Source organism: Ooceraea biroi, chromosome 4 (genome assembly GCF_003672135.1).
Source record: "Ooceraea biroi isolate clonal line C1 chromosome 4, Obir_v5.4, whole genome shotgun sequence".
NCBI lineage: Eukaryota > Metazoa > Arthropoda > Insecta > Hymenoptera > Formicidae > Ooceraea > Ooceraea biroi.
The window spans coordinates 13,066,728-13,090,854 of NC_039509.1; the positions used below are offsets into that span (position 1 = coordinate 13,066,728).

General features: G+C 42.2%; 6 protein-coding genes and 1 long non-coding RNA gene across 9 annotated transcripts; 3 read left to right on the forward strand and 4 right to left on the reverse strand.

Annotated features, from left to right (window-relative positions):
* Window positions 1-296: 296 nt before the first annotated feature.
* On the forward strand, window positions 297-1,643 carry LOC105278478 (proteasome subunit beta type-4). The gene is made up of 5 exons (XM_026968929.1): window positions 297-450; window positions 674-880; window positions 984-1,130; window positions 1,213-1,411; window positions 1,495-1,643. Exons 1-5 carry the CDS (start codon window positions 311-313, stop codon window positions 1,582-1,584), a joined length of 783 nt encoding a protein of 260 aa, XP_026824730.1. The 5' UTR covers window positions 297-310; the 3' UTR covers window positions 1,585-1,643.
* A 9-nt stretch (window positions 1,644-1,652) lies between these two features.
* LOC105278485 (methionine aminopeptidase 1D, mitochondrial) lies at window positions 1,653-3,722 on the reverse strand. The gene is made up of 6 exons (XM_011337612.3): window positions 3,496-3,722; window positions 3,116-3,373; window positions 2,844-3,035; window positions 2,585-2,735; window positions 2,365-2,475; window positions 1,653-2,132 (listed from the first exon to the last, which is right to left on the reverse strand). The coding sequence occupies exons 1-6, from the start codon at window positions 3,574-3,576 to the stop codon at window positions 1,942-1,944; spliced, it is 984 nt and encodes a 327-aa protein (XP_011335914.1). The 5' UTR covers window positions 3,577-3,722; the 3' UTR covers window positions 1,653-1,941.
* Window positions 3,723-3,793: 71 nt separating this feature from the next.
* LOC105278443 lies at window positions 3,794-13,778 on the forward strand. The gene is made up of 19 exons (XM_026968930.1): window positions 3,794-3,962; window positions 4,045-4,286; window positions 4,359-4,624; window positions 4,704-4,945; window positions 5,032-5,190; window positions 5,271-5,388; window positions 7,431-7,536; window positions 7,615-7,840; window positions 8,088-8,235; window positions 8,537-8,832; window positions 8,905-9,145; window positions 9,240-9,944; window positions 10,426-10,574; window positions 10,652-10,810; window positions 11,084-11,193; window positions 11,284-11,451; window positions 11,531-11,623; window positions 11,705-11,846; window positions 11,969-13,778. The coding sequence occupies exons 1-19, from the start codon at window positions 3,927-3,929 to the stop codon at window positions 12,269-12,271; spliced, it is 3,909 nt and encodes a 1,302-aa protein (XP_026824731.1). The 5' UTR covers window positions 3,794-3,926; the 3' UTR covers window positions 12,272-13,778.
* Window positions 13,779-13,949: 171 nt separating this feature from the next.
* Window positions 13,950-16,848, reverse strand: LOC105278451 (ubiquinone biosynthesis protein COQ4 homolog, mitochondrial). Its single transcript, XM_020031299.2, has 4 exons — window positions 16,581-16,848; window positions 14,640-14,983; window positions 14,325-14,548; window positions 13,950-14,213 (listed from the first exon to the last, which is right to left on the reverse strand). Exons 1-4 carry the CDS (start codon window positions 16,597-16,599, stop codon window positions 14,063-14,065), a joined length of 738 nt encoding a protein of 245 aa, XP_019886858.1. The 5' UTR covers window positions 16,600-16,848; the 3' UTR covers window positions 13,950-14,062.
* On the reverse strand, window positions 15,027-16,587 carry LOC109610897 (UDP-sugar transporter UST74c). The gene has a single exon (XM_020031296.2). The coding sequence runs from the start codon at window positions 16,453-16,455 to the stop codon at window positions 15,481-15,483; it is 975 nt and encodes a 324-aa protein (XP_019886855.1). The 5' UTR covers window positions 16,456-16,587; the 3' UTR covers window positions 15,027-15,480.
* A 582-nt stretch (window positions 16,849-17,430) lies between the features above and the next one.
* On the forward strand, window positions 17,431-24,085 carry LOC105278465 (probable ATP-dependent RNA helicase DDX5). 3 transcript variants are annotated; one of them, XR_893785.3, is made up of 7 exons: window positions 17,431-17,865; window positions 18,662-18,925; window positions 18,999-19,236; window positions 19,429-19,709; window positions 19,798-20,291; window positions 20,895-21,514; window positions 21,813-21,848. XR_893785.3 is itself a non-coding variant. In XM_011337579.3 (7 exons), coding segments are annotated over exons 1-7 (1,851 nt in total). In that variant the 5' UTR covers window positions 17,456-17,863; the 3' UTR covers window positions 22,581-24,085. The 3 variants fall into 3 exon arrangements, 2 of the variants coding, with proteins under 2 accessions (XP_011335881.1, XP_011335888.1); XM_011337579.3 differs by lacking the exons at window positions 20,895-21,514; window positions 21,813-21,848 and adding exons at window positions 21,928-22,167; window positions 22,249-24,085 and having other exon boundaries at window positions 17,456-17,865; XM_011337586.3 differs by lacking the exons at window positions 17,431-17,865; window positions 20,895-21,514; window positions 21,813-21,848 and adding exons at window positions 21,928-22,167; window positions 22,249-24,085 and having other exon boundaries at window positions 18,803-18,925; window positions 19,078-19,236.
* On the reverse strand, window positions 19,281-19,496 carry LOC105278458. Its single transcript, XR_893783.1, has 2 exons — window positions 19,404-19,496; window positions 19,281-19,316 (listed from the first exon to the last, which is right to left on the reverse strand). It is a non-coding gene; the product is annotated as an uncharacterized LOC105278458 (long non-coding RNA).
* Window positions 24,086-24,127: the final 42 nt, after the last annotated feature.

Sequence of the window (24,127 nt, forward strand, 5' to 3'; positions counted from 1 at the left end):
TACAAAGCTATAAAAATTGATCAATGTAAAATCAGAGAGAAGCCTGAGAGCGGTCACGCTCGCGTTTTAACTGTAACGCCTCAAACGTGGACATTGAAGTGATTGAAGTGATTCTGTCTTTATTGCTCACTGAATATTGAATAAAGATAGAATGACGCCGCGAGCGTTGGGAGCGTCAAGTGGAACGCATGTGTCCACGTTTGAGGCGTTGCAGTTAAAACGCGAGCGTGACCGCTCTCAGGCTCCTCTCTGGTAAAATAGACCAATGAACGATTACGAGATCTTGAGTTGGTACCAATGCGTACAATGAATGAGGCAAGAAGTGACAGTAATAAACATGGCGTTCTCTGATAAGGATATCGCACCTTTGTGGCACAATGGACCGTCACCCGGCGCATTTTATCACTTTCCAGGCAGCCAGTACGGCACCGGTGGATTCCAAAAATCACAGTACGTTTTATCCGATCTAAATCTGCCATCGTCTCGCTTGTTCACGTACATTTGTGTATCATAACCTATATGCATGACGCTCGCGAAATTCGCATGTCACGGTTCTCTCGTGCAGAGCCAATCTACGCAAAATATAACTCAAATCGGTTGAAATTGTACAAGAAATTCAATAATAAAGTAGCAATTTAACTGTTCTAACCTATATCTGTTCGACTTTCCACAGAGCGCCGATAACGACTGGCACTTCCGTCGTCGGCATTCAGTTCAAAGACGGAATCGTCATAGCGGCTGACATTCTGGGATCCTACGGATCATTGGCTCGCTACAGAAATCTGGAACGTCTCATGGTTGTCAACGAGAACATCATTCTTGGCGCGTCCGGGGATTACGCGGATTTCCAGTGTATCAAAAGTTACATAGAAAGGAAAATGTGAGTTCCTTCAACCGACAAAGCAATTTCTCTCATTTATTATTAATATAATTATTAATATAATTAATATAAATAAAAATTAATATTAATATCTCTATTTCAGTCTGGAAGAAAAATGCCTAGATGACGGATTTACTCTGAAGCCGAAAGCGCTGCATTGCTGGCTGACGCGCGTCATGTACAACAGGCGGTCGAATTTCGATCCGTTTTGGAATAATTTTGTTATTGCTGGAATAGACAACGAGAAACCGTAACTATTATTCATCTTATGCTTAATTCCTCGGATTTCAGGATTTTTGAATTTATTGCAAATCACGATTTTGTGATTCCAGATTTTTGGGAACCGTGGACAAGCTTGGGACTGCTTACATCGATCCAGTGATCGCAACCGGATACGGCGCTTACATGGCAACGCCCATATTAAGAAAAGCTTATGAGGAAAATAATCAAATGAGCAAGGAGGAAGCACTTGAGCATTTGTATAAAGCGATGCAGGTTCTCTTTTACAGAGATGCTAGATCTTTCCCAAAGGTACAGTATCGCAATTACGCATTTACACATAAGCATAAGATTAATTTTAATTAGCATTATTGATCGTCTAATTTGTCTCTCAGTTTCATATTGGTATTGTCACGAAGGAAGAAGGAATCGAATTGCGAGGGCCGGTCAGTCTAGACAGTTATTGGGGACCTGCAATCCTGTGAAATAAATGTTTTCTCATTTCCTTAAAATAAGTTATAATAAATAAAGTTCATGGTAAAGGTCTGTTCTTCTTTGAATAAGTCAATGTTTCCATCAATATATAATACAATCTGTCTTGCTTAGTAATAATAAATATAAACTCAGTATATCATTTCTATTTTTATCTGCTAGGGAGTATTGTCGAATAATATTTGCGAATAAAAATATTTGAGAATGGATGGCGAAAAAAATAAGATTTCTGTATGTTTAATTTAATATTGAATAAAATATTGATTAACAAATGGATACTAAAAATAATACATTTAATAAGAATATTAGTTTTAGTGTGCGTGAACAGTGATAATAATGATAATTGTAGACTAGAGTGTTAATATTTCGCACCCAGTATCCGTTATCAAAACTGTGTGTTCAACTTGAGCCGTCCTAGAATTATCGACGGTGCAAGCCGTCCATCCATCATTCAGGATTTCAATCTGCGTCATTCCCTGACTCAAAACCGGCTCGATGGTAAACGTCATGCCTGCTTTCATCTTTCCCGAATAATCATTTGCTGCGGAATAGGAAAGAGCAGGTGTAATAACTACATATTCCAGTATATGTAGTTGAGAATCTAACATATCTTTTTAATATATATATATAATAAATTAATATGTAATAAATTCCTCGAATTTTTAATTATAATTTATATTACATTGAATTATAAAATCTACTAAAAAACTATACGATATGACTTTGACTTTGATTAACGTGTATTGACTGATAAGACATCTCTTTTACTCTACCGCAGTGAAAAATGTCTGGAGCACCGTGAAAATAGGTCCCAATGCCATGACCAACGAATACTGGTATTACATTAAAATTGTGCTTGTTTGCGATTTCTTCTATTACGTTACCTGGAAAAAATGCAGTGGCTCAAGAGCTATGGCTTACAAATATTGCAGGAAACTAAGATAATAGTATAACTATAAGAGAGAGATTTTTCTGTATTGTAATGTGTAGTACCAATACTGCAGAAATATTCATTCGGCTGGCATATTTCAATGGCGGATTTTAGGCACAATTCTGTAACTGCTATCAATCGCTTGCCTTCTTCATCCACTTCGCCCACTTGAAACATAGCTGAACAATCGCCATGATAGCCATTAAGGTACACCTACTTAAACAGGCACATAAATAAGCTTCGTTTTAAATAATTTCTAGTACTCCTGAAGTACAGTGAAAACTACAAATACTTCTCTTAAAAAAAGGCAAAGTTACTCACTGTTACGTCGACATTAAGTATATCGCCTTCTTGCAAAGGCCTGCTGTCTGGAATGCCGTGACAAGCAACATTGTTCACACTCGTGCATATAGACTTTGGGAAGCCACAATAATTAAGTGGACTCGGATAAGCTCCATTACTGATGATCATGTCGTGTACTTGCTTGTCCAGAGAATCAGTCGTGATGCCTGGCTAGCGTACATCGAATTCATTTTACATACAAGTACGCTGCGATACGTCACACTGTATAGTACGTAAATAAAATAATTCACCTTAATTATTCTATCAACTTGATGGAGAATGTGACTAGCGAGGTTGCAACTGTGCCTCATACACTCGATTTGATACGTGTCCTTTATCTCGACTGTCATCGGTCCTTCCTCCGGTATCGAGGATTGACTGTAGGATGGTTGAGGTATATACGCGGGTACATCTGCTTTTTTAGATACCGCCCAAGGTCGCACCACATCATATTTGCCAAAAGACTTGTTGTAATTGTAAAGAAACCTGGATATTCCTAAATTTCCAGTCTAGCAAGAAAGAAAAGACATTTAAATAATTCTTAATAATTTTAAATAATTTTAAATAATTCTATTAACAGCGAAAATGACTGAAATGGTTAGTTTCAATTTATTGATGATGAGAGATGTACCTTTGACACAGTTTCAAAAAGTTTCAAGAAGCATGCTTTAGAAGATCGTGTCGCTTGAAGAATACATTTGGCTGACTGCATTTTCTATGCTCTATGGTAATTATAATATCGTTTCTGTCGTATTGGCAAAAGAAATCGATCAGTTCAATTCAATATGTAGACTTTTTCATCAAATTCTTGTTAAAAAGACCAGCACAGTGCGAATCAACGTGAACACGTGAACAGTTTGCTACCTAAAAATTAGTTCCAACAAACTCCGCTACGAGCCTCTACCGTCTCCGATTAAAAAACAAATTATTAGTAACGCCGGTAATGCGCAGTTGACCGGGTAAATTTTATTTTCCAGCGATAAAATTCAATAACGAGAGGAAAATGTAAAGTCTTCAGAATTGGAACATTCGTTAAAGAAGAAGAAGAGCGCGGTCCAAACCATGGAATCGTTCCTTGATGCGTCAAAAGTCGCTTTGGTAAAGGATTGTTGCATGCGTCTCTGTAATATTTCGATCTATCAGTGTCTTTATTCAACCTCCCCCGTCACAATTGTTTCAGTCACAATTGTCGTCATACCGAACCGTTCGCGTTGTTCTGGGCAATCAGACGTGCGATCTGGATTCCACCGTGTGTACCCTGGTTCAAGGATTCTTGGAGTATGCCATTGCTAAGAGGAATGGACGGACCAACATCGCCGTGATACCAGTAATGAATATCCCAGAGAAGGAATTTCACGTCAAGACTGAAGTAATTTACACCTTGAGATCTCACGGTATTCCACTGAATTTACTAACGTTCAGGTGAGTCCTCTCGACTCAGGGGGAGCGATTTGTTGCTGATCTCCGAGTGTTACTCCAGTGCACCTTTCACAGAGATCAGATCAATTTGCACGATCTGCAGGACGACAAGAGCCTGCAGCTGATTCTGGTCGATCATCATACTCTCTTGGACGAAGACGTTGCGCTGAAACCTTTTGTTCTGAAAATAATCGATCATCGGCCACTGGACCCAGCTTGGTCTTGGCACCATGTATTATTACTCGTAGACACTGTTGGCAGTTGTGCCACTCTTGTTGCACGCAATGTTTTAGAAAGTAATCCTAACATGCTCGATGCTCGACTTGCGAGCCTTCTGCGAGGTAAGCATTGCCTTTTATGTAACGCGTTCTTATTAAGGTAGTTATAGAAATAATTTTATTATAATGTACATTTTTCCAGTTCCTATATTAATCGACACGTATAACATGTCAGGTGAGGCTGGTCAAGCAACCACCACCGACGTTGATGTGTTAAACACCATCGAGCAACTTGGTGAGCTCGCAGCTGACAGAACTGAGGTGTTTAATAAAATCATGTATGTGAAAACCGACATTAGTGAATTGACTAATAAAGAACTCATGATTAAAGATCTGAAAGTAACGAATGGTATACCTCTTGCAGGATTCTCTCTTTTGGTGGAAGTACGTTATTTTAAATTAAATATTACTATTGATTTGTTTTTGCGTATGTGCAAGCGAATTATGTGAAATACATTTTTGTATCTTAGAATTTCCTGAAGCGAGATGATGCAAAAGAAACAATCGAACAATTTGCCAATGATAGAAATTGCACCGCCGTTGTTCTTATCGGTCAAGATCTGAGCAGTAAGCATGTGTCTAGAGATATTGCAGTATTCTCAAAGCAATCTAATCAATTGGGAGGTGATGTAAGTACTACTTCGTGCGTATTACATCAATGAAAACTTTGGTGTTTTTTCATACTTTATATACTCGCTTACATTTGCAGATAATCGAAGCATTGACTTCTTCCACCGAGCCGAATTTAAATCTGGAACTGATCACGGAGCTCCAAGAAGAAAAATACAGCCTCCATTTATATCGACAAAGAAATGTCAAGATAACTCGTAAACGGATATTACCCATTGTACAGAAAGCGTCGTTGCTCAGAAGCGAAATAAATAAAGAGGAACTATGAGAGCTGTTTCGAAGAAAAGTACGAAAACTATTCTGATTAGAAAATCCATCTTTTAGCTTGTAATTTTTCCTGCTCCTATCCAATAATACCATTGAAATTAGTTATAGTGTATCTGGTTTATAGAGCATCACAGATCGCGCACGTTATTCCAGGTTTTAAATTAAATTTATAAATAATAATAATGGAGACGCAGATGTTTGTAAAATAATTCTTAACACGTAACGTGCTTCAGAAATTATACTGAATTTGAAATCAAAAGATTTCAAAAGGACTTATAGATGCAGTAATAAGTGTACACATATTTACAATATATAAATTTCTATTATTGATAAATAATAAAACCACAAAAATATATTCATCTCCAATGACAATTTTAACATTATTGTTATTTTCGCATACATGATTAATATGTATAAAAATATATTATTTCGCGTATATAGTTAACATGTATTAATTGATAACATTTTTTTGGGGAAAAATATGTTTGAAGCTGACGAACAGACACATGTCCGTTTCAGATATCCTTATTGCAAAAGAGGACCCAGGTATCAAGAAATTTGCGATTTTGCGCAATGGAACGCTGCTGCTATCGTCATTGGCTGTCGAAACGTCACACCCCTCGGCGTTATCACGCATCATCTCCATATAAGGGATCCTTTCTCCCCGTGATATCCGTAGTGGACGTAGCAAGCGATGTCGCGAACGCCGATTGCCGCCTGTTCGCGCAAAAACCGTTGCGGGACCGTACGAAATGCACCGTGAAAGTTGCACGCACCGTTTTGCACGCACGATAGAAACGCAATGGGAAATGGGAGCCATGTGGAACTGCTGAGGGCACGACGAGAGGTCTGTTATCAACGCGACGCACGTGTCTCTCTGAAATTATGAGAGCAGCCCCCGAGTATCGGCGACTCCTCCCACACACCGAGGCGACGAGGGTGAAACCGGAGATCGGAAACGGAGTGATGCGATTGCCCGCGGAAGGATCGCGGACGCGGAGCCCGCCCGTGGAAGAGAATTAACGAAACATGCGGGATTCGCGCCCACCCGCGAAATAACGCATATTGATCGTTCCATACTTGTTGCGCAGAGACAACAGCCGGGGCCGGAGCTACGCCGAGTATCAACATCCCCACCCTGCGCGTGCGAAAAGGCTGCATTACCCTCATGAACGTCGTCGTGCCGTGCAAATTGCATTTTCCATTTCTCCCTTTCGTCTCGCGACGCACCGCGCTGCTCCGGGGGGAAGCGCGATGAGAGTATTCCTCGATTATTATGATTCGTAATTGCGCTCGGAGTGATCGGTACACGCCGCGCTATCGTAACATATCATGGAGCCAGTACGCGGAGACGACGGACGGGCCAGGCTGCGCCTTTTGATAAAAGCGCTGATATTGTTCAGCTGCTGCACGCAAGAATCCATTGGGAACGCTCTCGGTAAGGATCGCTCGTCGGTCCAGCGTTCTGCTCTCTCGTCTCGTTGTCCATCCTTGTAAATGTGACATCTTCTTGTTTTACGTTTCGTTTTTTTGTAGGTCGGATTTGTGAGATCTACGTGATATCCTATAACGAGATAATTAATTCTTTTCGTAAAAGTTATAATTTTTGTTCTTTCTTTAGAACTGATACAAATTATGTGCACACTCGTCGTTTATTTGTGGGAGGAATAATTATAGCGGTATATAAATTAAATTATAACGCTTTTATTAATTACGGTAGTTTTAATTACGGTATTGATAAAACTATATTAATTATGATAAAACAATTTTGGGTGCAGAAATAAATAATGAGCACACGTACATTTTATATATGATATAAATATACTCGTCCGTTTGTATTTATTTTGGTTCCGTGATAGTTACGGAAGTTAAATGGATAAAAATGAAATAATATGAAAAAGTTTTGTTAAAAATTTAAAAACTGATCCAAGAAACAGTTCAAGATGTATTAATGACGGAATAACGATTTTAGAAAAATGCATACTTCCACTCGGCATGGAAGAAGGAAAAATTCCGGACGAAGCAATCACAGCGTCGTCCAGTTACGAAATGAAGTCCGTGGGTCCTCAAAACGCAAGGTATCATAACGAAGATACTCAACGTAACAGTGTGCGGCGACTTCAAGCTTAGCCGTAATAATTTGTGAATATCCGCAGAATACGGCAGGAAAAAAATGGTGGTGCTTGGTGTCCAAAAGCTCAAATCAGCAGTGCGATACGTGAATATCTGGAGATTGATCTGACGAGGGATCACCTTATCACTTGGACCGAGACTCAAGGTCGATTCGGTAACGGTCAGGGTCAGGAGTACGCCGAAGCATTCTTTTTAGAGTATTGGCGTCACGAACAGTGGCATCAGTATAAAGATTTAAAAGGGAATAAGGTACGCTCGAAAGAATTGGCAAACATAAAAATTATATAACTAAAATTAATTTATGTATCTTAAGAAATTGAAAATTGTGTTAAGAACATTCGTTAATTGGAAATTTCTTAAGCATACATACATATATGTGTATGATTTAAAAATCTACTTTTTTCTTAATTTTTAAGAAAGATTAATATCTCTTTCCTAAAAAATATTTTTGTACTAAGATTAAAGATTAAATTGCATTTTGTCGGGCGTGTTACAGATCCTGCGTGGTAACAGCAATACATATCTGGTCGAGAAGCAGAAGTTGGATCTACCATTTGTCGCGAGCCGAGTAAGATTCGTTCCTTACAGTCAGCATCCGCGCACGGTGTGTATGCGGGTCGAAATTTATGGCTGCGTCTGGAATCGTGAGTACTTTCCTGTCGATCTTAATATTTTTCATAAATGTGATTATTTCTTGCATGTGTATAATTTATTGTAATATTTTAACACTTTTATTCTAACGAAATCTTTCAAGTATACTCTCACTTCACACAATATGTTTATAAAACTATAAGATTTCAAAAGTCAAAATAAAGAGATTAACGATGCGTCGAAGCTGATATTGAAAAATGTGATAATTTAAAAACGAAAGCAAGTTTAGACGGACTGAAATAAATTGGTAGATGTAACCAATATAACAAAAAGCATTATTGATTTCTCGTATAGAAGACATCGTTAGTTATACCGCGCCCAAAGCTGACAAAATTGGACCTAACGGATGTAACGTCGAGGATACGTCATACGATGGCACGGAGATCGAAAATTTCTTGTTGAATGGACTGGGGCAATTAACCGATGGTATAATTGGTAGCGGGATTGAATTTCTCAAATCCGACAGAGTAACTAATTGGGTCGGATGGCAGGATCGCGAAAATGTCGAGCTGTTCTTCGAGTTCCAAGCGTCCCGGAAATTCAGGAACTGTACGATTCACGTGGCCAATTTGCCCGATCTAGACATCGAGGTTCGCGAATATCCAAGATATAAACTCGCTTACGACAGATAACGGATTTATTTTAACTCTCGAAACTTTCAGGCGTTCTCGACGTTGAGCTTTTGGTTTTCTCCGGATGGTAAAGAGTATCACGCGACACGAGAAACGTTTGAAATGTTCGACAACCCAAGCGTCGTCCTTAACAGTAGCAACGAAAGAGCCAATGGCAAAAATAGCATTTCCATATACGTTCCGCTGCAGTTGAAAGTCGGTAAATTTGTCAAGATAGAGTTAAAACCTCGGTCAAGATGGTTGCTGCTAAGCGAGATCACTTTTGAAACAGGTAATTCAGGACTCCACTATATCCCAAAAATCAATTATTCGAGCGCCGTGTTAAAAACCATTCGGAGCGTTTGAAACGTCATCTCGCAATTCAGTTGCAGGCGCGAAGAACAGCACCGATGGAGCTTCGGAACAATTGTCGTGGGTGTATTCAAACGGCAATGAGAACGTCAATCAAACGATTAATCAGGATCAGGTTGCGAGGACGAGGCAGATCGAGGACAAAGGGAGCAGAGACGATATCGAACTGGAAACTCAAATCGAGGACAAAATCAAAGCTGAAGTAGGCGACGAGGGGAGGGCAATCAATAGTCAACGTGGGCGCACAGCGACAGCGGGGAAAACGCAAGCCGACTCCAACGAGACGACGTTGGTGCTAAACGAGTCGAATCTGACACCGGACGCTTTCCCCGTGAACAATTCGCCGGCGTACATCGGGCTGATCAGCGCGGCGTTGACCGTGATCGCCTTCTTCTCGAGTTGCACGATTTTCCTGATGAAGCAGAGAGGCCGCAACAAAGTAGCGCTGCTGCAAAAGCACACCGCGTTACTGTGCAGCTCGCCGGCGCCGGGCATCACGATCAATACGAAGGATATCAAGTTACCTACTCCGATTGTGGTAAACAATCTGTCGCAGTCGAGGCTGTCGTTGAAGACCAAAATTGTCCCGAACATCGATTACAAATTCGGCGAGGCCGACACGAGCGAACAACGTAGCGCGTGCGAGAAGATTAACAAGATGCCAGCGGAACAGTACGTCAAATGCGAGGCCAGATCGAGTTATAAAGCGGAACATTTCGGTACGTACAGGATCGTGCATTAATAACGTTAGCATTAATAATTAGCCCCCGGTATCGATCGATCGTGCCCTCTCGTCTCGTACGTGGGAATGCTCGGGGAAAGATTTTATTTTACTTCACATCGTGCAAAAGATAACAATTGCGTATCAGAATTGCGTATGATTATCAGAATTGCAGTAATTAATTCGGTTTGCGTCTTTGTCGTTTTGTGTTTGCGCTCGATAATTTACATTTGTCGTTTCAGCGAATCTTTTCGCGCTTTGCTGGCTGATCTAATTTGCTCGCGATTAATTATCCGATAATACGCGAACGTGTATTAATTAGCGATATTAACGGGATTACTTTCTGCAAAACTGCAATAACAGGCATGTTTGCTGAATAATGAAAACACGTGTTTACTCGAACGTTCTTCACATGCGCTCTTGATTGCACGCCATAATTTAATATTGCCATTACATTGTCAGCTTGTGTGTGCTCTCAGATGGCAAAAACAGCGAAAAAAATTTCACTGACGAAACGCGAGTGGAACGTATGGTACCAACGATGCCGAGAAAACTGAGCCACTCGCAAGCAGGAAAGATGAATCACAGAGTGTACGAGAGTTATTATGCAGCTACGGATATCTTAACGGTAAGAAAACTCACGGCACGTCCGCGATTTCGCAATACTCGATGCAATATTCGGTACGATATCGCGGTACGTTGCAGATAAAGAGACGTGATCAGCAACCCACCGTAAGTCTCTTCACACCGCTGCTCATTCGGGATTCTGTCGTATCGTATAAACGTGGCTCTTACGATGTTCCACGTATCTCCCGGCACCGATTGAGAATCCTCGATAAGCTCGGCGAGGGCAACTTTGGCTTAGTGAGTTTCATCTATCTTTATATTTATATGTCTACCCCTTTTCCAACATAGATTTAGAATTAGTTGTAGTACTAACACTTGAAAGGCCTTCTTGTCTGTCTGAGAATATTGCAATTTTTTAATTATTTATGAATTTTTTCGTCTGAAAAAAGGGAGCGTCTGAAGAATATTATAATTTTACACACATGCTTTTCTTTTAGATATACCTATATGTTACATGAATTTTTGCAAACTTTTAACATAAAGTATTGTGTAATAAAAAATCCGCTTTAGGTTCACCTGTGCGAGGCGAAAGGTATACAAAATCCGGATTCAGGTATCCTTCAAAACCGTCAAGTAGTGATAGTCCGATCGTTGTGGCGTGGTGTCGTCGATGCATTGAGGTAAGCCGGAGCTGTACACCGCTTTTATTTTATCTAATGAACCTTTGCAGACTACAGAGAGCTCTAATTTACAAAAACAAATCGATGTAGGGAAGATTTCATGAACGATATGCGCATCCTGGCTGAGATTCGCGACGTTAACATCGCCAGGATAATCGCGATTGCCGAAGAGGAACCTTTTAGTGCCATTTTCGAATACGGAGAACTTGGGGATTTATCCAGCTTCCTGAAGAGTCGCGATCGCGACGTGCCGATAAGGTAAGATAATAATCATTCGATCGATCATTCCGTTTATATTTTCTTTCCATTAACTCATCTACGATAATCGACTCTGCAGTTACGAGTGCTCATTAAATCTGATCGCGCAAATCGCTTCGGGTATGAAGTACCTCGAAAGTTTGAACGTGCCGCATTGCGATCTGGCAGCCAGGTAACAATATTTTATGTTCATTGCACACTTCGCGATAAGCTCACGCATACATATATACTACCAATGCATTTTACATCGTAGGAATTGCATCGTCTGTAACGATCTGCTGATCAAAGTGTCCGATCAGGCCATGTATTGCAGTAAATACGACAGCGAGTATTACATGGACGAGTGTTACGCGAAGATACCGCTGCGTTGGATGGCATGGGAAGCGGTTTTATCGGTAATCATTTTAAATATTTTACTTCTCTCATCTTGGGCGACCAGAGATCTCAAAGAAGAAACTTAAATAAGACGCGTGTTAAATAGAGGAACGCTAACTTCCTTACGTTTACGTTTTCGAAGGGAAAACGAAGCTGCCAGTCGGACGTTTGGTCGTACGGCGTGACAATTTGGGAGGTACTGACGCGCTGCGAGGACGTGCCGTACGCCGACCTGACCTCGGAACAGGTGCTGGAGAACTGCGGCTTGTGGTATCACTCACCGGACAGCGGCGGTAAGAAGAGATGCCCGCGTATTCTCGAGCAACCGGTGTTCTGCACGGACGATCTATACCGGCTGATGCTGAGGTGTTGGTGCAAGCGCGCGGAGGACCGGCCCAGTTTCCAGGAGATTCACTGCTACCTCAAGAAGCTGACTCTGGATTAAGTGTGCGCGATGCGCGAAAAACAAAAGCATTTTTCTGCGAGGGTTCCAGCAGCGGCAGCGGCGGCGGCGCGGACCAAATCGATTACAATCAGCTAAGAAGCATCCTGATTGCTCTCTCCTGACCGCTTTTGTGACTTGATCATCGATGTACGAACCAAGGAGTCGTCAATGCCTAAAAACACATCAACACGTGGGATGCTCTCTGGCCACTAAAATTACTGCTCAACTAGATTTATCGAATTTTCGATTACGAATAAGCGTAGGTTAATAAAACGTAACGATAAAAGCAAAAAAAAATTCGACGCGACGAATAATCGCACGGTTTCTCGTAAAATATTCTTATGCGTATGCCAAGAAATAATCCAAGGAAATAATCTCTTCCTCTCTACGATTATTTCCGTGTGACAATCGAGAGCGTGTACTCGGGAGGAATTTCGAGAGCAAATGTGAAAGATTCGTCTACTTATTTATTAATTTACATATCTCTCCATCTCTCTCTCTCTATCTCTCTTTACGCTTATATATATGTGATACTCATTATCATTTTTACTATTAGAAGAATCGCTCCATGTCTTCTATAGCTGTTACCCGAATAGTCAATCGTAGCGCGATCACGACGTGAGCGAGCTCCGCTGCAAAGCTCCTTGAACGCGAAAGTTCATTGAATTTAAGACGCGGCTCTTGCGCGAAGCTCACTCGCGCACGTATATTTCGCCGACTGGGTACTCTGTGTTATCATAAGGATTTGTTGCGCGTAGCCGAGGCAAAATAATTATATAAGTAAAATCGGCATAATGCGAGCGTAATACTATAATTACGTGTCGAGGAATGACAATCAGTTTTGCTCACCTACTTGTATGTACTGATTTTACGAAAAAAAATATCATGATATACTCGTATTGATCGATTCAGCTTATCTATCTTACGAGGCAAGTGGATCGTTTGATCTTTAATCAAATTTCGCGACGATGACGCACGTTTTAAATAGAGATACTCTTCATATATCCTTTCTTATATATCTTATATATAAGCTAAGTCATCAATTTTCATTCAACAATACATAATAATTATCGCGGGATGTATTTTAAAACGCGGGCGCTATTTATGGATCGTGTTATCGCGTCTCTTATTAATTCTTCCGATTTAAGAGTAAGAGTATATATCTGAGCTGCATCTGTGCCAAAAATAGTCGTAATTCAAAAAAACAAAAAGGACACGTTTTCAGAAAAAACGTAGGATTCACACGCGGATATTTTTCACCGTTCGATGGTTATACAAGAAAAAGTCTCGAAAGCACAATTCCGTTTTAGGATACAACCTGTACGCGAGAATGATACTGATACTAACGGGGAAAACAATGGGAAACTGAGCAAGAGAGCAAAATATGAGAATCACAATTACGAATATTGGAAAACAACGACGATAATAACGATTACGATAAACGTACAATTTTAGATTATATATGTTTATAACAGATGTAACGTTTAATTAAATCAGATTTGTAATATCAATAATGTGTGTTGCTTTAAGACTTTAACTGTAACTGTTGAGCACTCGACATTTCGTCTCGCACGAACTACTTGATAAATTTGCAATTTTAGCGTCTTCTCTAGGATATTATTCAACGATTGAGAATCATGAACTTCGAAGAAGCTTCGGCGAATTAAACATCGAACTCTTGGCAAATGAATATTACAACTTTATCTCTCGTTTGTAACCTGAAGTAACTGATTAATAATACCATTTACAATCATTATTAACAATTGTCGTAATCTAATTCCAGTTAGATCGTCACACGAGGCGCGTGATATTCATCTCTTTGTGAAAATCTTCGAGGGGCTGCTCCCAGCGTTCCTCGTAGTAAACCCCCAGCAAGAACTTTGCGTTCAACCCCGTGTTTATGGACCACGGAAGATGATGGTCCAGGTACAACTGCCTCTGTCTGAAACGTCACACGAAATTCAAGATGCGAAAAAATGTGATGACAGTACTCGATCGTCGCTGCTTACATCGTGCAGCGATTCGATCGAGTGAAGCGACTGAGCAAATTTACCTAGAACGCAGCCTGCTAGCTCCGAATATTGCACCGGTCACGCACATCGGCAGGCGCGTCTGCAAGGCCTCCACCCACTTGACCGATACCTCGCCTAGCATCGTCGTCGGCATGAGGAGCACAGCATGAAAGATATCGTGCACCTCTCGGTACCGTTGCATCACGTAGGCCAGCTCGACGTCGTCGACGTATTGCACCGCTGCTCTGTCATCAGGTGACACGTTCTGCAACGCATACACATTGTCCCGTCAGCAAAAGCGCTCTTTCTCGCGCTTCCAGACCCGTTTCTTTCTCGAACGCTGAATTTCACCTTACATTGTTATCCAGGAAATCGCGATACGTTCTGCCCACGGTTGCCGGCGGCAAGTCTTTCAGGCGAGAAAGATCGACGGTGGACGCGTTTACGCGCGGCTTCTCCGCGAGTACACGCCGGCCCTCGGATGTGCTCTCCATTTGCCGACGACAGTGCACAAGAGCGTTCGCACCGGTGGTCTCTCCGAGGCACGCTATCATGTCACCTCGAAACGGGTTCGCCAACGATATCGCCGCCGAGCCCACCGTGAGGAGCACTCGTTGCAGGGGCGACAGAGATACATGGTGCTTGGCATAATCCTCCAGAAACGCCTCATGCGCCGACGAGGCAGATGAGGCGAAACGGCCTGAAACCCAGCGAGGAAAATAAGAGAGAGTTACGGTCACGTGTCGGTCAATAAATAAAATTTATTTCCACTTGTTCCGTGATGAGTTCCTATGTACATAGACCCGTACATAGACGCAAATCATCTTACATATCTAGTCTCTAACATGATGGCGATGCTGTCCTTCATAATTGACCTGAACGCTTCTAAATACTTATCTGGTAACAATAATTTTACTTTGGTACATATTACAGTCGGGTTGTCGGCGATATCTCGCGTCTCGCTTCGTAACTTCGAGAGTTCGAAAGTTCACTCTGCGAACGAGGAAATTACAACTGGAGGATACCGGCCGCCACGTCGTCGTCGTTTGCCCGAGACGAGGAGGAAGGTGCGCGTCAACGGTTTGCCTTATACACCTAAACGAGGATCATCGGTTTTTTCCCGGAGACAATAACGAATACTTTGTACAAAAACGTAAGCGTACAGTCGTCACTCGCTCGTGCGGATCGAGCTTACAATCATACCGCTTGTATCTTATTAGCCTGAGATTCAGTCAGCAGGGCGTACTTCGGCTGCTCCCGTTTACGGAACGTCACCCAGGTGTACACCAAGCTACCGACCACGCTCAAGTTCAATCCTACAAAGTTCAGCCAGGAGAATATGTAGTCGCCGCCGATCACCATACCGAGATACGTCACGCATATGTTCTTCAGGCATCCGATTATGGTTGTGGTCAACGCGGAATTGTACAGCGTGCAGAGCAGCATGCTGTACGACAGTATGAAACCCATCACGCACGAGAGCGCGAACTGCAGGATGAACAGCGGATTCCTCCAATCGTGGAACTCTAGGGCCAGGGCGATGTCGCCCATCCACCACGCCAGCATCACTGCCGGGCCGAGCATGAACAGGGAATTGTAGTACATCAGCCCGTACTTTCCCAGCTCCTTCGAGTCCAGCTTCTTCTTCATGTACACGCCGTTGGCGGCGGTGAACAGGTCGTTCAACAGGATGAAGATGTAGCCCTCGAGGTTGAAGGCGAGATCGTTGAGCGCGGCCACCACCGCGCCGAGGATCATCGTGTAAACGCTCAGCTGTATCGACAGGCGTGCCTTCACGCCGAGGATGTAGTACTCGGCGATCATCGTCATGAGGATACTGAACCGCCTGAGGGCGGTGAACATGGGTAAGCTCAGCTGCTTCGTGCCACCGAGGCCGAACACCATGTTGCCGATGTAGATCACCGGCAGCGGCCAGATCTTGACGAACGTCGTCGTCTCCAGGCTCGGATAGTCGACGTAGCGCAGCTTCCGCGCGGCGAGCAGCACCACCACCGTCGCGAACATCTGGCCGATCCCCAGCACTTGGAAGGACGGGAAGCCGAACGTCGTGAGCACGGTCTTGTTCACGACCGTGATCATGAACGACGACAGCCCGTAGAAGACCGCTGACGCGACGCGCGCGAACATCGCGTTCTGCTCGTGCTCCGTCATCGCGAAGCGGAGCGGAGCGAAGCAACGCGGAAGGCTGACGGCTCGGGCTACCTCGCACTCGGCCGCCCCGGATAGATATCTACCGTCTCACCGAGGCAAATAACGAGATACGTGGAGGAACCTACGCTTTGATAACCTTATCATTCCTCTTCCGCTCGTGACGCCGGCTCCGATCGGATTGGACGCAACTCGGCTCGTGAGCTTCACGGAGGATCGTTCGATCTTGCGTGCGATCTCGTCGGTTTGCCAGGCGCGGACGAGACTCGTTTCAAAGCATGACGAAGGATCGAACAGAGACGTCTTTATCTCGAGTTCTCGAGTGCTCGACTCCGTTAATTTGCTTGACGCAGAGGTGAGTCGCTCGCTCGTCCGTCACGTGACAGACGGAGATAACAACAAAACGAAAAACAAATCCAGATGCGGCCAATGAGATCCGGGATATTCCGCACTCACGTGACGGGACGGAACATGGCGGACGCGCGGGCGCGGTTCCTCGTTTGATTTTCAAAGCCGTCGAGATAATTTCGATCAATTTTCGATGACTGACGTAACTCTCGCCTCTACGTACGAGCAGCACTGTTAATTACGTTAATCTTGTAAGAATTATATTGGTTTTAATTATTGATTACGTTGAAATTATCGATTATGTTAAAATTTGCATAATGCAGTTTGCCATTCCAGAAGAATGCAACGATTAGCATTTTTTCGAACATTGTCGCATCAACAAATGCTAAATTTCCATATTTTATCATTCAGCATGAATTTTCAATATAGCAAATATTAGGCGTGCAAATTAATTTGGTGCTTTTTCGAAAGAAATTAAGTTTATTACAACAAAATAATAAAACTGTCCATCCTCGAAATATTTCCTATCACTTTCTAATATTTTTCTCCACCTATCGAGCAGCTGACGAACTCCCTCTCGAAGAAAAGTAAATAAAGGCTCAACCTCTAAAAAAGCACCAAATTAATTTACATATTCAATACAATCACCATTGTCCGTCGCTTCCGTTTCGTAATCCGTCTCGCGGACGCTCGTGCGTCATCGGGATTCGTCGTAATCGTATATGGATTGCAACGACCCCGTGTATCACTCCGCCGCGGTTGCCATGGGAACAGTTTACACGGAACTACTTCCGGAAGTTCGCTTGTTAATTTCGATCCGTCGAATTTGCCGGCGGCGGACAAACGTTTCTGCTCGCGGGTCACGGTCGATCTTCCGCGCGCGATTCCGAATTTTCGACGTGCGATCGCTGAAATTCCACCGAAACACGTTTCTCCGAGTCCAGTCGAGCGAGTCGGATCAAGTGGAAGCCGCTGACAGCGAGCTATCGATTGGCCGTCGCCGAACCGTTGGTAGCTCCTTTGGAATCGTCCGCTGCACCTACGTGGAAATTCACTTTTCACGATGTAAGTACGCGATGACAATGTTACCCGGGGTGCGGAACGATCGTTTTTGACAGGGAGCTGTCGTTTGGAACAAGCGAGGTGTACGCGACATTCGTCGTATAGAGATATTATCGTCACGCAAACAGCGATTACTCTTGCACGAGCGTTAATCGATACTAGCGATAACCGAAGCCGATGTTAATCTCTCGGAAATTAACGTTCTTGTTTTTCCCACCGCATCCGATTCACGTACGATGAATTTTTCACTGCTGCGACCCGTTCGCGCAAATGGCTGCCTTGGTTTTGTTTTTTTCTTCTAAGCAAGGCAGATTTGCAGATTATGCATCGCTATTTCGCACGATAGAAGATAAAAAATGAATATTTAATACAACGGCTTTCACTCGGCCAGGCGAGATGAGTAGCAGAACATATGGTTTCGTAATGGTAGCATTCCGTGAGGACAGAGCTAGTACAACTGATTTACTTGTTTCAAGCGATTAACATGTAATAACAATGTATAATTTCCGCCTTATTTGAGTGCAAATTATGCTACACTTTAATCTTTAATAAAATAAAAAATTGCATTTGTTACAAGCGAACCACTTAATACTTTTTAACTTGAAGTCAAGGTACTTTTAACTGTTCAAGATTTAAGTTGGTTCAATCCGATTTTTATTAATTTTATAAATTTGTAAATTAATAATCCAAAAACTGCATTAAATTTATTTTATATAAAAAAACTACATTTTATTGAATAAAAACATTATATTCCACAGTATCTTATTTGTAGTTTATTCAAGGATATGGAAATGTCCAGGTTTAGCCGTGACCGAGATCAGAGTAGGAATCATCGTGGCAGCGTTGTCAGAGCAAGTTCTGCTATCAGAGGAGGCACTGACAATGCACGTGGACAGATAGCTAGCCGTTTTGCCACACAGAGTAGAGGAAGCGCTAGTAACGTACGAGTCGGACTAAAGGGGAAACAGCCCGGAGGCGCCCTAAGGAAAGTCAACTGGGATCTCCGCATGTTGGAACCAATACGCAAGGACTTTTACATTGAGCATCCATCGGTTAGAAACAGGTAACGATCTTGAATGTCGCGTGAGCTGTGCGTTGCGATGCGTGTTCATATCCCGAATTTGATCTTGAATTAGATCTAATGAAGAAGTGAGCCAATTTCGAGAGAGTGCAGAGATAACTGTAAAGGGTGATAATGTTCCTAATCCTATACAGTTTTTTGAAGAGGGAAACTTTCCACCCTACGTAATGGAGGGCATTCGTAGACAGGGATACTCGCAGCCCACTCCTATTCAAGCGCAAGGATGGCCTATTGCCCTTAGCGGCAGAGATCTTGTCGCGATTGCTCAGACGGGCTCCGGCAAGACACTTGGAGTGAGCAGACTTAGCAACATATCGATATTTCTTTTCTTTGATCATTTCTTTGATTTATTTAAGCCCTTTTGTTCAGTCATCTGCGACAAATGTGACACATAAATTATATTTTATACATTTACGCATATTGAATGAGATGGTAAAAAAAGATGAGGATTTAAAAATACCTGTCTGAACACTTTGTATTTTCAGTATATCTTGCCTGCAATCGTGCATATCATACATCAACCGCATCTGAGCAGTGGAGACGGACCAATTGTCCTGATACTAGCTCCAACCAGAGAATTAGCTCAGCAGATTCAAGAGGTGGCCAATTGCTTCGGGGAGTCCGCGGCTGTAAGGAACTCGTGTATCTTCGGTGGCGCTCCGAAGGGACCGCAGGCGCACGATCTGGAGAGAGGCATTGAGATATGCATTGCCACGCCAGGTAGACTCATTGATTTCCTGGAAAGAGGGACCACGAATTTACGTAGGCACGTATAATTATACAACTTATAAACATGTCCATTATCCGCAGCCAATTATAAATGAATGTACCGAGCATCTAATCAAATGCTTCAGGTGTACGTACTTGGTGCTCGACGAAGCCGATCGAATGTTAGACATGGGATTCGAGCCACAAATACGAAAGATAATCGAGCAGATACGTCCCGATCGGCAAGTGCTGATGTGGTCGGCGACGTGGCCTAAGGAAGTCCGCGCGCTCGCGGAGGACTTTTTAACGGATTACGCTCACCTGAACATCGGCTCCCTGACTCTGTCGGCCAATCACAACATCACGCAGATCATCGATGTCTGCCAAGAGTACGAGAAGGACTCGAAGCTGTGCAGGCTGCTGCAAGAGATCGGCACCGAGAAGGAGAACAAGACCATCATATTCGTGGAGACGAAGCGTAAGGTGGACGACATCACGAGGAATATCAGGCGCGACGGGTGGCAAGCCGTGAGTATCCACGGTGACAAGAATCAGCAGGAGCGGGATCACGTGTTACAGGAGTTCCGCAGCGGAAGGGCGCCGATTCTAGTCGCGACCGACGTGGCTGCCAGAGGCCTGGGTAAGTAAAACTCTTCGTCGTCGCCACTCCTTCGTAGTATGCGCTTCGTTTTGGTGTAGCCGCTAGAAGAGTCGCGGTTAAACTGGGTATTGGCAACACTTATTGGATTAGCCGGTGATGCGTTCGTTGTTAGAGTGAGGCCTAGCCGACAGCTGTGTACGTAGCGGTGTGTGATGCATTGGAACTTTCTATTACTGGTCGCGATTGTCTCGTAGAGCCATGTAAAGTTGATCACGTTCTTGTGCGATTTGTGCCTAATCGTGCGGAACTTTTCGTTCCGCAAACGTGTGTGTGTCAAATAGTCCTCTCGTTTTTCGAACTGTTTTTATTCAGTTTTCGACGATTCGTTCTGCATACTTCATTAATTTATTTTTCTCTCTGATGGATTCGTAAACTCGAATTTTTCTGTGTATATATATGTGTGTTAAAACTATTTCTGTGTTCAGTTTATAACTGTACATATTGTTTGTTGACACATCATCACACTGCTTTGATGTTAAAGGATAAAAGAATTCTAATAACTTTGATAATGATGTATGTAAGAACAGGGTTCTAAAAAATGCACACAAGCTACCACTAAGTCTGTCTGCTTTTCTTTTTCAGAGGCACAGAGTACCCTAACTCAGCGCGGTGTACTGCCAGTATTGGGCAGACACAGTGACTATTTCATTTTCCTTTGCTTATGTTATCTTGTCATAATTTCCAAATGGAGTGATAGATTCACGTGCGCTTTGTTATCCTTTGCTTTGACTTTTTCATTATTATTACGAAATAGCGAAATAAATTTTCTAACGACTGCTAAAACACGCCAGGTGACGTGAGGAAATTACAATATGCATTTGCGGTATTTATTGCGGTATTAAATAATCAAACGGCTTTCTTTTAGTAAAGGTTTGTGCGCGTAAAATGAGAGCGTATACAGTGTGTAAACACAGTGTGTCAATTTACGACTGCGATACGAAACGCAGAAGATGTAATGGTTAAACTTTTGATCTAGTGCCTCTAACTTTAAGGAATTGTTACATAGTGCCTATTAAAACTAATGCACTCAGGCTTAAACCCTAAATTGCTGCCTCTATCCCATAAAACCAGACACAACCGCTGTGTCTGTCTAATCTCTAGGGCACCAGTATATTACCATAAGAAAGCAACCAGAATTGCCCCACTTTAAAAGCAAACGGGGTCGTTCTTGCTGATTTCACGTCGGAATTTCCAAGCGAAAGGTGGGTGTTCAAATCTGTTTTATTGACTAAGTTTATCTGGAGATCGAGTATCAGTAAATCTCGTATCAAAGTAACGGCAAACTTTGCATTCGACACGCGTTTAATCATTAATTTGTAGAAATTCGTTTCTTTTCTTATTCAAGTTCCACTTTGATGGAACTTCTATTTATATTTGCATGTGAACGCAAACGTTGACAAGTTTCCATGCTCAAGTGCGTCACGCGGTGATTGTAATTGAACAAGAGGTTTACCACGACTAATTTATTCATTTAATCCAGATGGAATATATATCTTACAGTTTGTTTGTGAGCTGTGGGATGCATACGTTTTATCAGAAAGAAAAAAGTATATTGTGATCAGTATTCATTAATATTTCTCGACTCCTGACACCTCTCGTGACCGGTACTTCGCAGATGTGGATGATGTGAAGTACGTAATAAATTTCGATTATCCATCTTCGTCGGAGGACTACATACATAGAATCGGTCGAACCGGACGCAGACGGCAAACCGGAACGGCGTACGCGTTCTTCACGAGCCACAACATGAAGCACGCCGGCGACCTGATCGAAGTATTACGAGAGGCCGGGCAAAACGTTAATCCGCGCCTCAGCGAGATGGCAGAGATGGCCAAGGCGGGCAACTTCGGAAGAAGTACGTCTTCACAGAATAATCGCGCACACATTATGTCATATTATCATACAGATATTACAATTCTTTGCATTATTTTGCCAGATGGGAAACGTTTCGGTTCTTCCATTGGCGGTGGTGTCGAGAGAGGTATCGGTCGGAGAACCACCAACGACAGTCGGGGAAGAGGAGGTGGTTCGATAAGAGGAAGAGGTCTCCCTCGTGGCGGAAGTTCTTTTCAGGCTTCCTCGAATATTTACTCAGGGTCAGGGGATTACACTAATTACAGTACTGTAAAACCGAATACTTCCTTGGGCCAGAACACAGTGTACGGATACAGCACGCAGAAGAATTACGGGCAAAGTGCTGCGCCCCAGAATTACGGAGGTGGTGACAATTATGGAAACGGGTATTCGTATAGAGGCGCGACTTATTAATCGCACGTAACTATTTGATAAAACGTGTCAGGTTTAATTCTTGCGGCGAATTCGGTTGAATGTGTTTACATTGGAGGACTGTTTATAGAGGTATGTAAGGATTGACTATTATCAAGATGTATATGAGGACCAGATATCTCCGCATCCAGCCGAATTCGCCGGAACATTGGACGCCATTAGTCTGACTGTTATAAAAGTCGTAATAGATAAAGGTAGAGAAAAAATGAAAATCAGAAGGATAATGAGTCGTGTGGAGTAGTGAAAACGTTGAAACGATAGTGTGTTCACTATGACGACTATGGTAGTATTTATCACACACATACTATCTAGTGAATAACAATTAATTAAAAATTTACAAATTAGCAAATGCAAGTCTGTTGAATCTAGCGTTTGCGTATCTCGAATTTAATGCGACGAGCAAGGCCAAAAATTTTGATGCAAGTTTAGAGCGTTTTTAACTAAAGTTATTCTCGTTTAAAAAAGTATCAACCAATTATTTCTAATGAGAAAACCCCACGAGTTCCTACGTAGTATTGGAGTGAAATCACTCAAGAGCCAAACAGTTTCTTTTATTTTTAAGATATTTAATTTTGCAATAACTGAGAATTTTATTTATAAATTTTATCGAAAGTTGCATAACTGCTGCGTGGAGTAACTATGTATTGCACTAATTGTAACTGTAATCTGATTTTACAGCACGTTATCCTTCGTTGACTGACGTTAGCGCGCGGATATTAATTACTGTATGTATGTGTGTATGTGCGTGTGCGTAGTACACCGTAATATACAATGTATATTACGCGAAAGGAATGCACGAAGAGAGTTACGCGGTTTGAAAAGATTTTCATTAATAGTTGCGTGCAATACTTGGACCAAAGAAGATGTTTGTATAGTAAATTTGTTTTAACATTAAGTTGTACAGTAATGCATAATTACTTGTTTTTTTTTACTTTAATAGAGTTACGCGAGAACTACGTTCCCTGCAACTGCCTATACATCTTACAGCGAATTCGACTGAATGCACTAATACGCAAAGTAAATTACACACAATAGGATTATCCATCAAATATTAAGCAGATTAATTATTTAATTAATTATCACTCAAATAAATTAGGCATCTTCTGCAGCGCAGTGTGTTTCATTGCAGTCGAATTCGCTAGCAGACAATCAATTAAATAGAAAGCGATTAATTTTATAATAATATTATTTGCGATTATATATTATATTGTTGCTATTTGAAAGTGTTCGTTCGACAATAGTTCTTTTCAGCGTCTGTGATATTGCGCGCCTGCTGCGGAGATCCAGTGCGCCAGGAAAGAAATGATTATTAATTAATTAGAATTTTAATTTTTAATTTCATTAATATTAATAGTTAATTTCGTTATGCGTTCCATAGCAACGAATTGCTGGAGTATCCCAGCAGAAGGACGATATTGACGTATGTTGTTTGTCAAGCACATATATAGTTCTATGTTGCATAATTAATAAAATTCACTTTCGTCTTATTGTCGACTCATCTATCGTACTTATTTCTCCGCGGTCTCGCC

Bases quoted from the DNA above. Each gene is read 5' to 3' on its own strand.
- LOC105278478 (XM_026968929.1), top strand. From the start codon at position 311: ATGAGGCAAGAAGTGACAGTAATAAACATGGCGTTCTCTGATAAGGAT. The intron at 1,131-1,212 runs GTAACTATTATT...TTGTGATTCCAG, and splicing joins GGAATAGACAACGAGAAACC to ATTTTTGGGAACCGTGGACA. The intron at 1,412-1,494 runs GTACAGTATCGC...TTTGTCTCTCAG, and splicing joins ATGCTAGATCTTTCCCAAAG to TTTCATATTGGTATTGTCAC.
- LOC105278485 (XM_011337612.3), bottom strand. From the start codon at position 3,576: ATGCAGTCAGCCAAATGTATTCTTCAAGCGACACGATCTTCTAAAGCA. The intron at 2,736-2,843 runs GTGAGTAACTTT...CTGTTTAAGTAG, and splicing joins TACTTAATGTCGACGTAACA to GTGTACCTTAATGGCTATCA. The intron at 2,133-2,364 runs GTAGAGTAAAAG...CCTATTCCGCAG, and splicing joins TCCAGACATTTTTCACTGCG to CAAATGATTATTCGGGAAAG.
- LOC105278443 (XM_026968930.1), top strand. From the start codon at position 3,927: ATGGAATCGTTCCTTGATGCGTCAAAAGTCGCTTTG. The intron at 10,575-10,651 runs GTAAGAAAACTC...GGTACGTTGCAG, and splicing joins CAGCTACGGATATCTTAACG to ATAAAGAGACGTGATCAGCA. The intron at 11,452-11,530 runs GTAAGATAATAA...TCGACTCTGCAG, and splicing joins GATCGCGACGTGCCGATAAG to TTACGAGTGCTCATTAAATC.
- LOC109610897 (XM_020031296.2), bottom strand. From the start codon at position 16,455: ATGACGGAGCACGAGCAGAACGCGATGTTCGCGCGCGTCGCGTCAGCG.
- LOC105278451 (XM_020031299.2), bottom strand. The intron at 14,549-14,639 runs GTAAGGTGAAAT...TATGCGTTGCAG, and splicing joins GCGATTTCCTGGATAACAAT to AACGTGTCACCTGATGACAG. The intron at 14,214-14,324 runs GTAAATTTGCTC...GTGACGTTTCAG, and splicing joins GCTAGCAGGCTGCGTTCTAG to ACAGAGGCAGTTGTACCTGG.
- LOC105278465 (XM_011337579.3), top strand. The intron at 19,710-19,797 runs GCACGTATAATT...CAAATGCTTCAG, and splicing joins GGGACCACGAATTTACGTAG to GTGTACGTACTTGGTGCTCG. The intron at 20,292-21,927 runs GTAAGTAAAACT...GGTACTTCGCAG, and splicing joins CGTGGCTGCCAGAGGCCTGG to ATGTGGATGATGTGAAGTAC.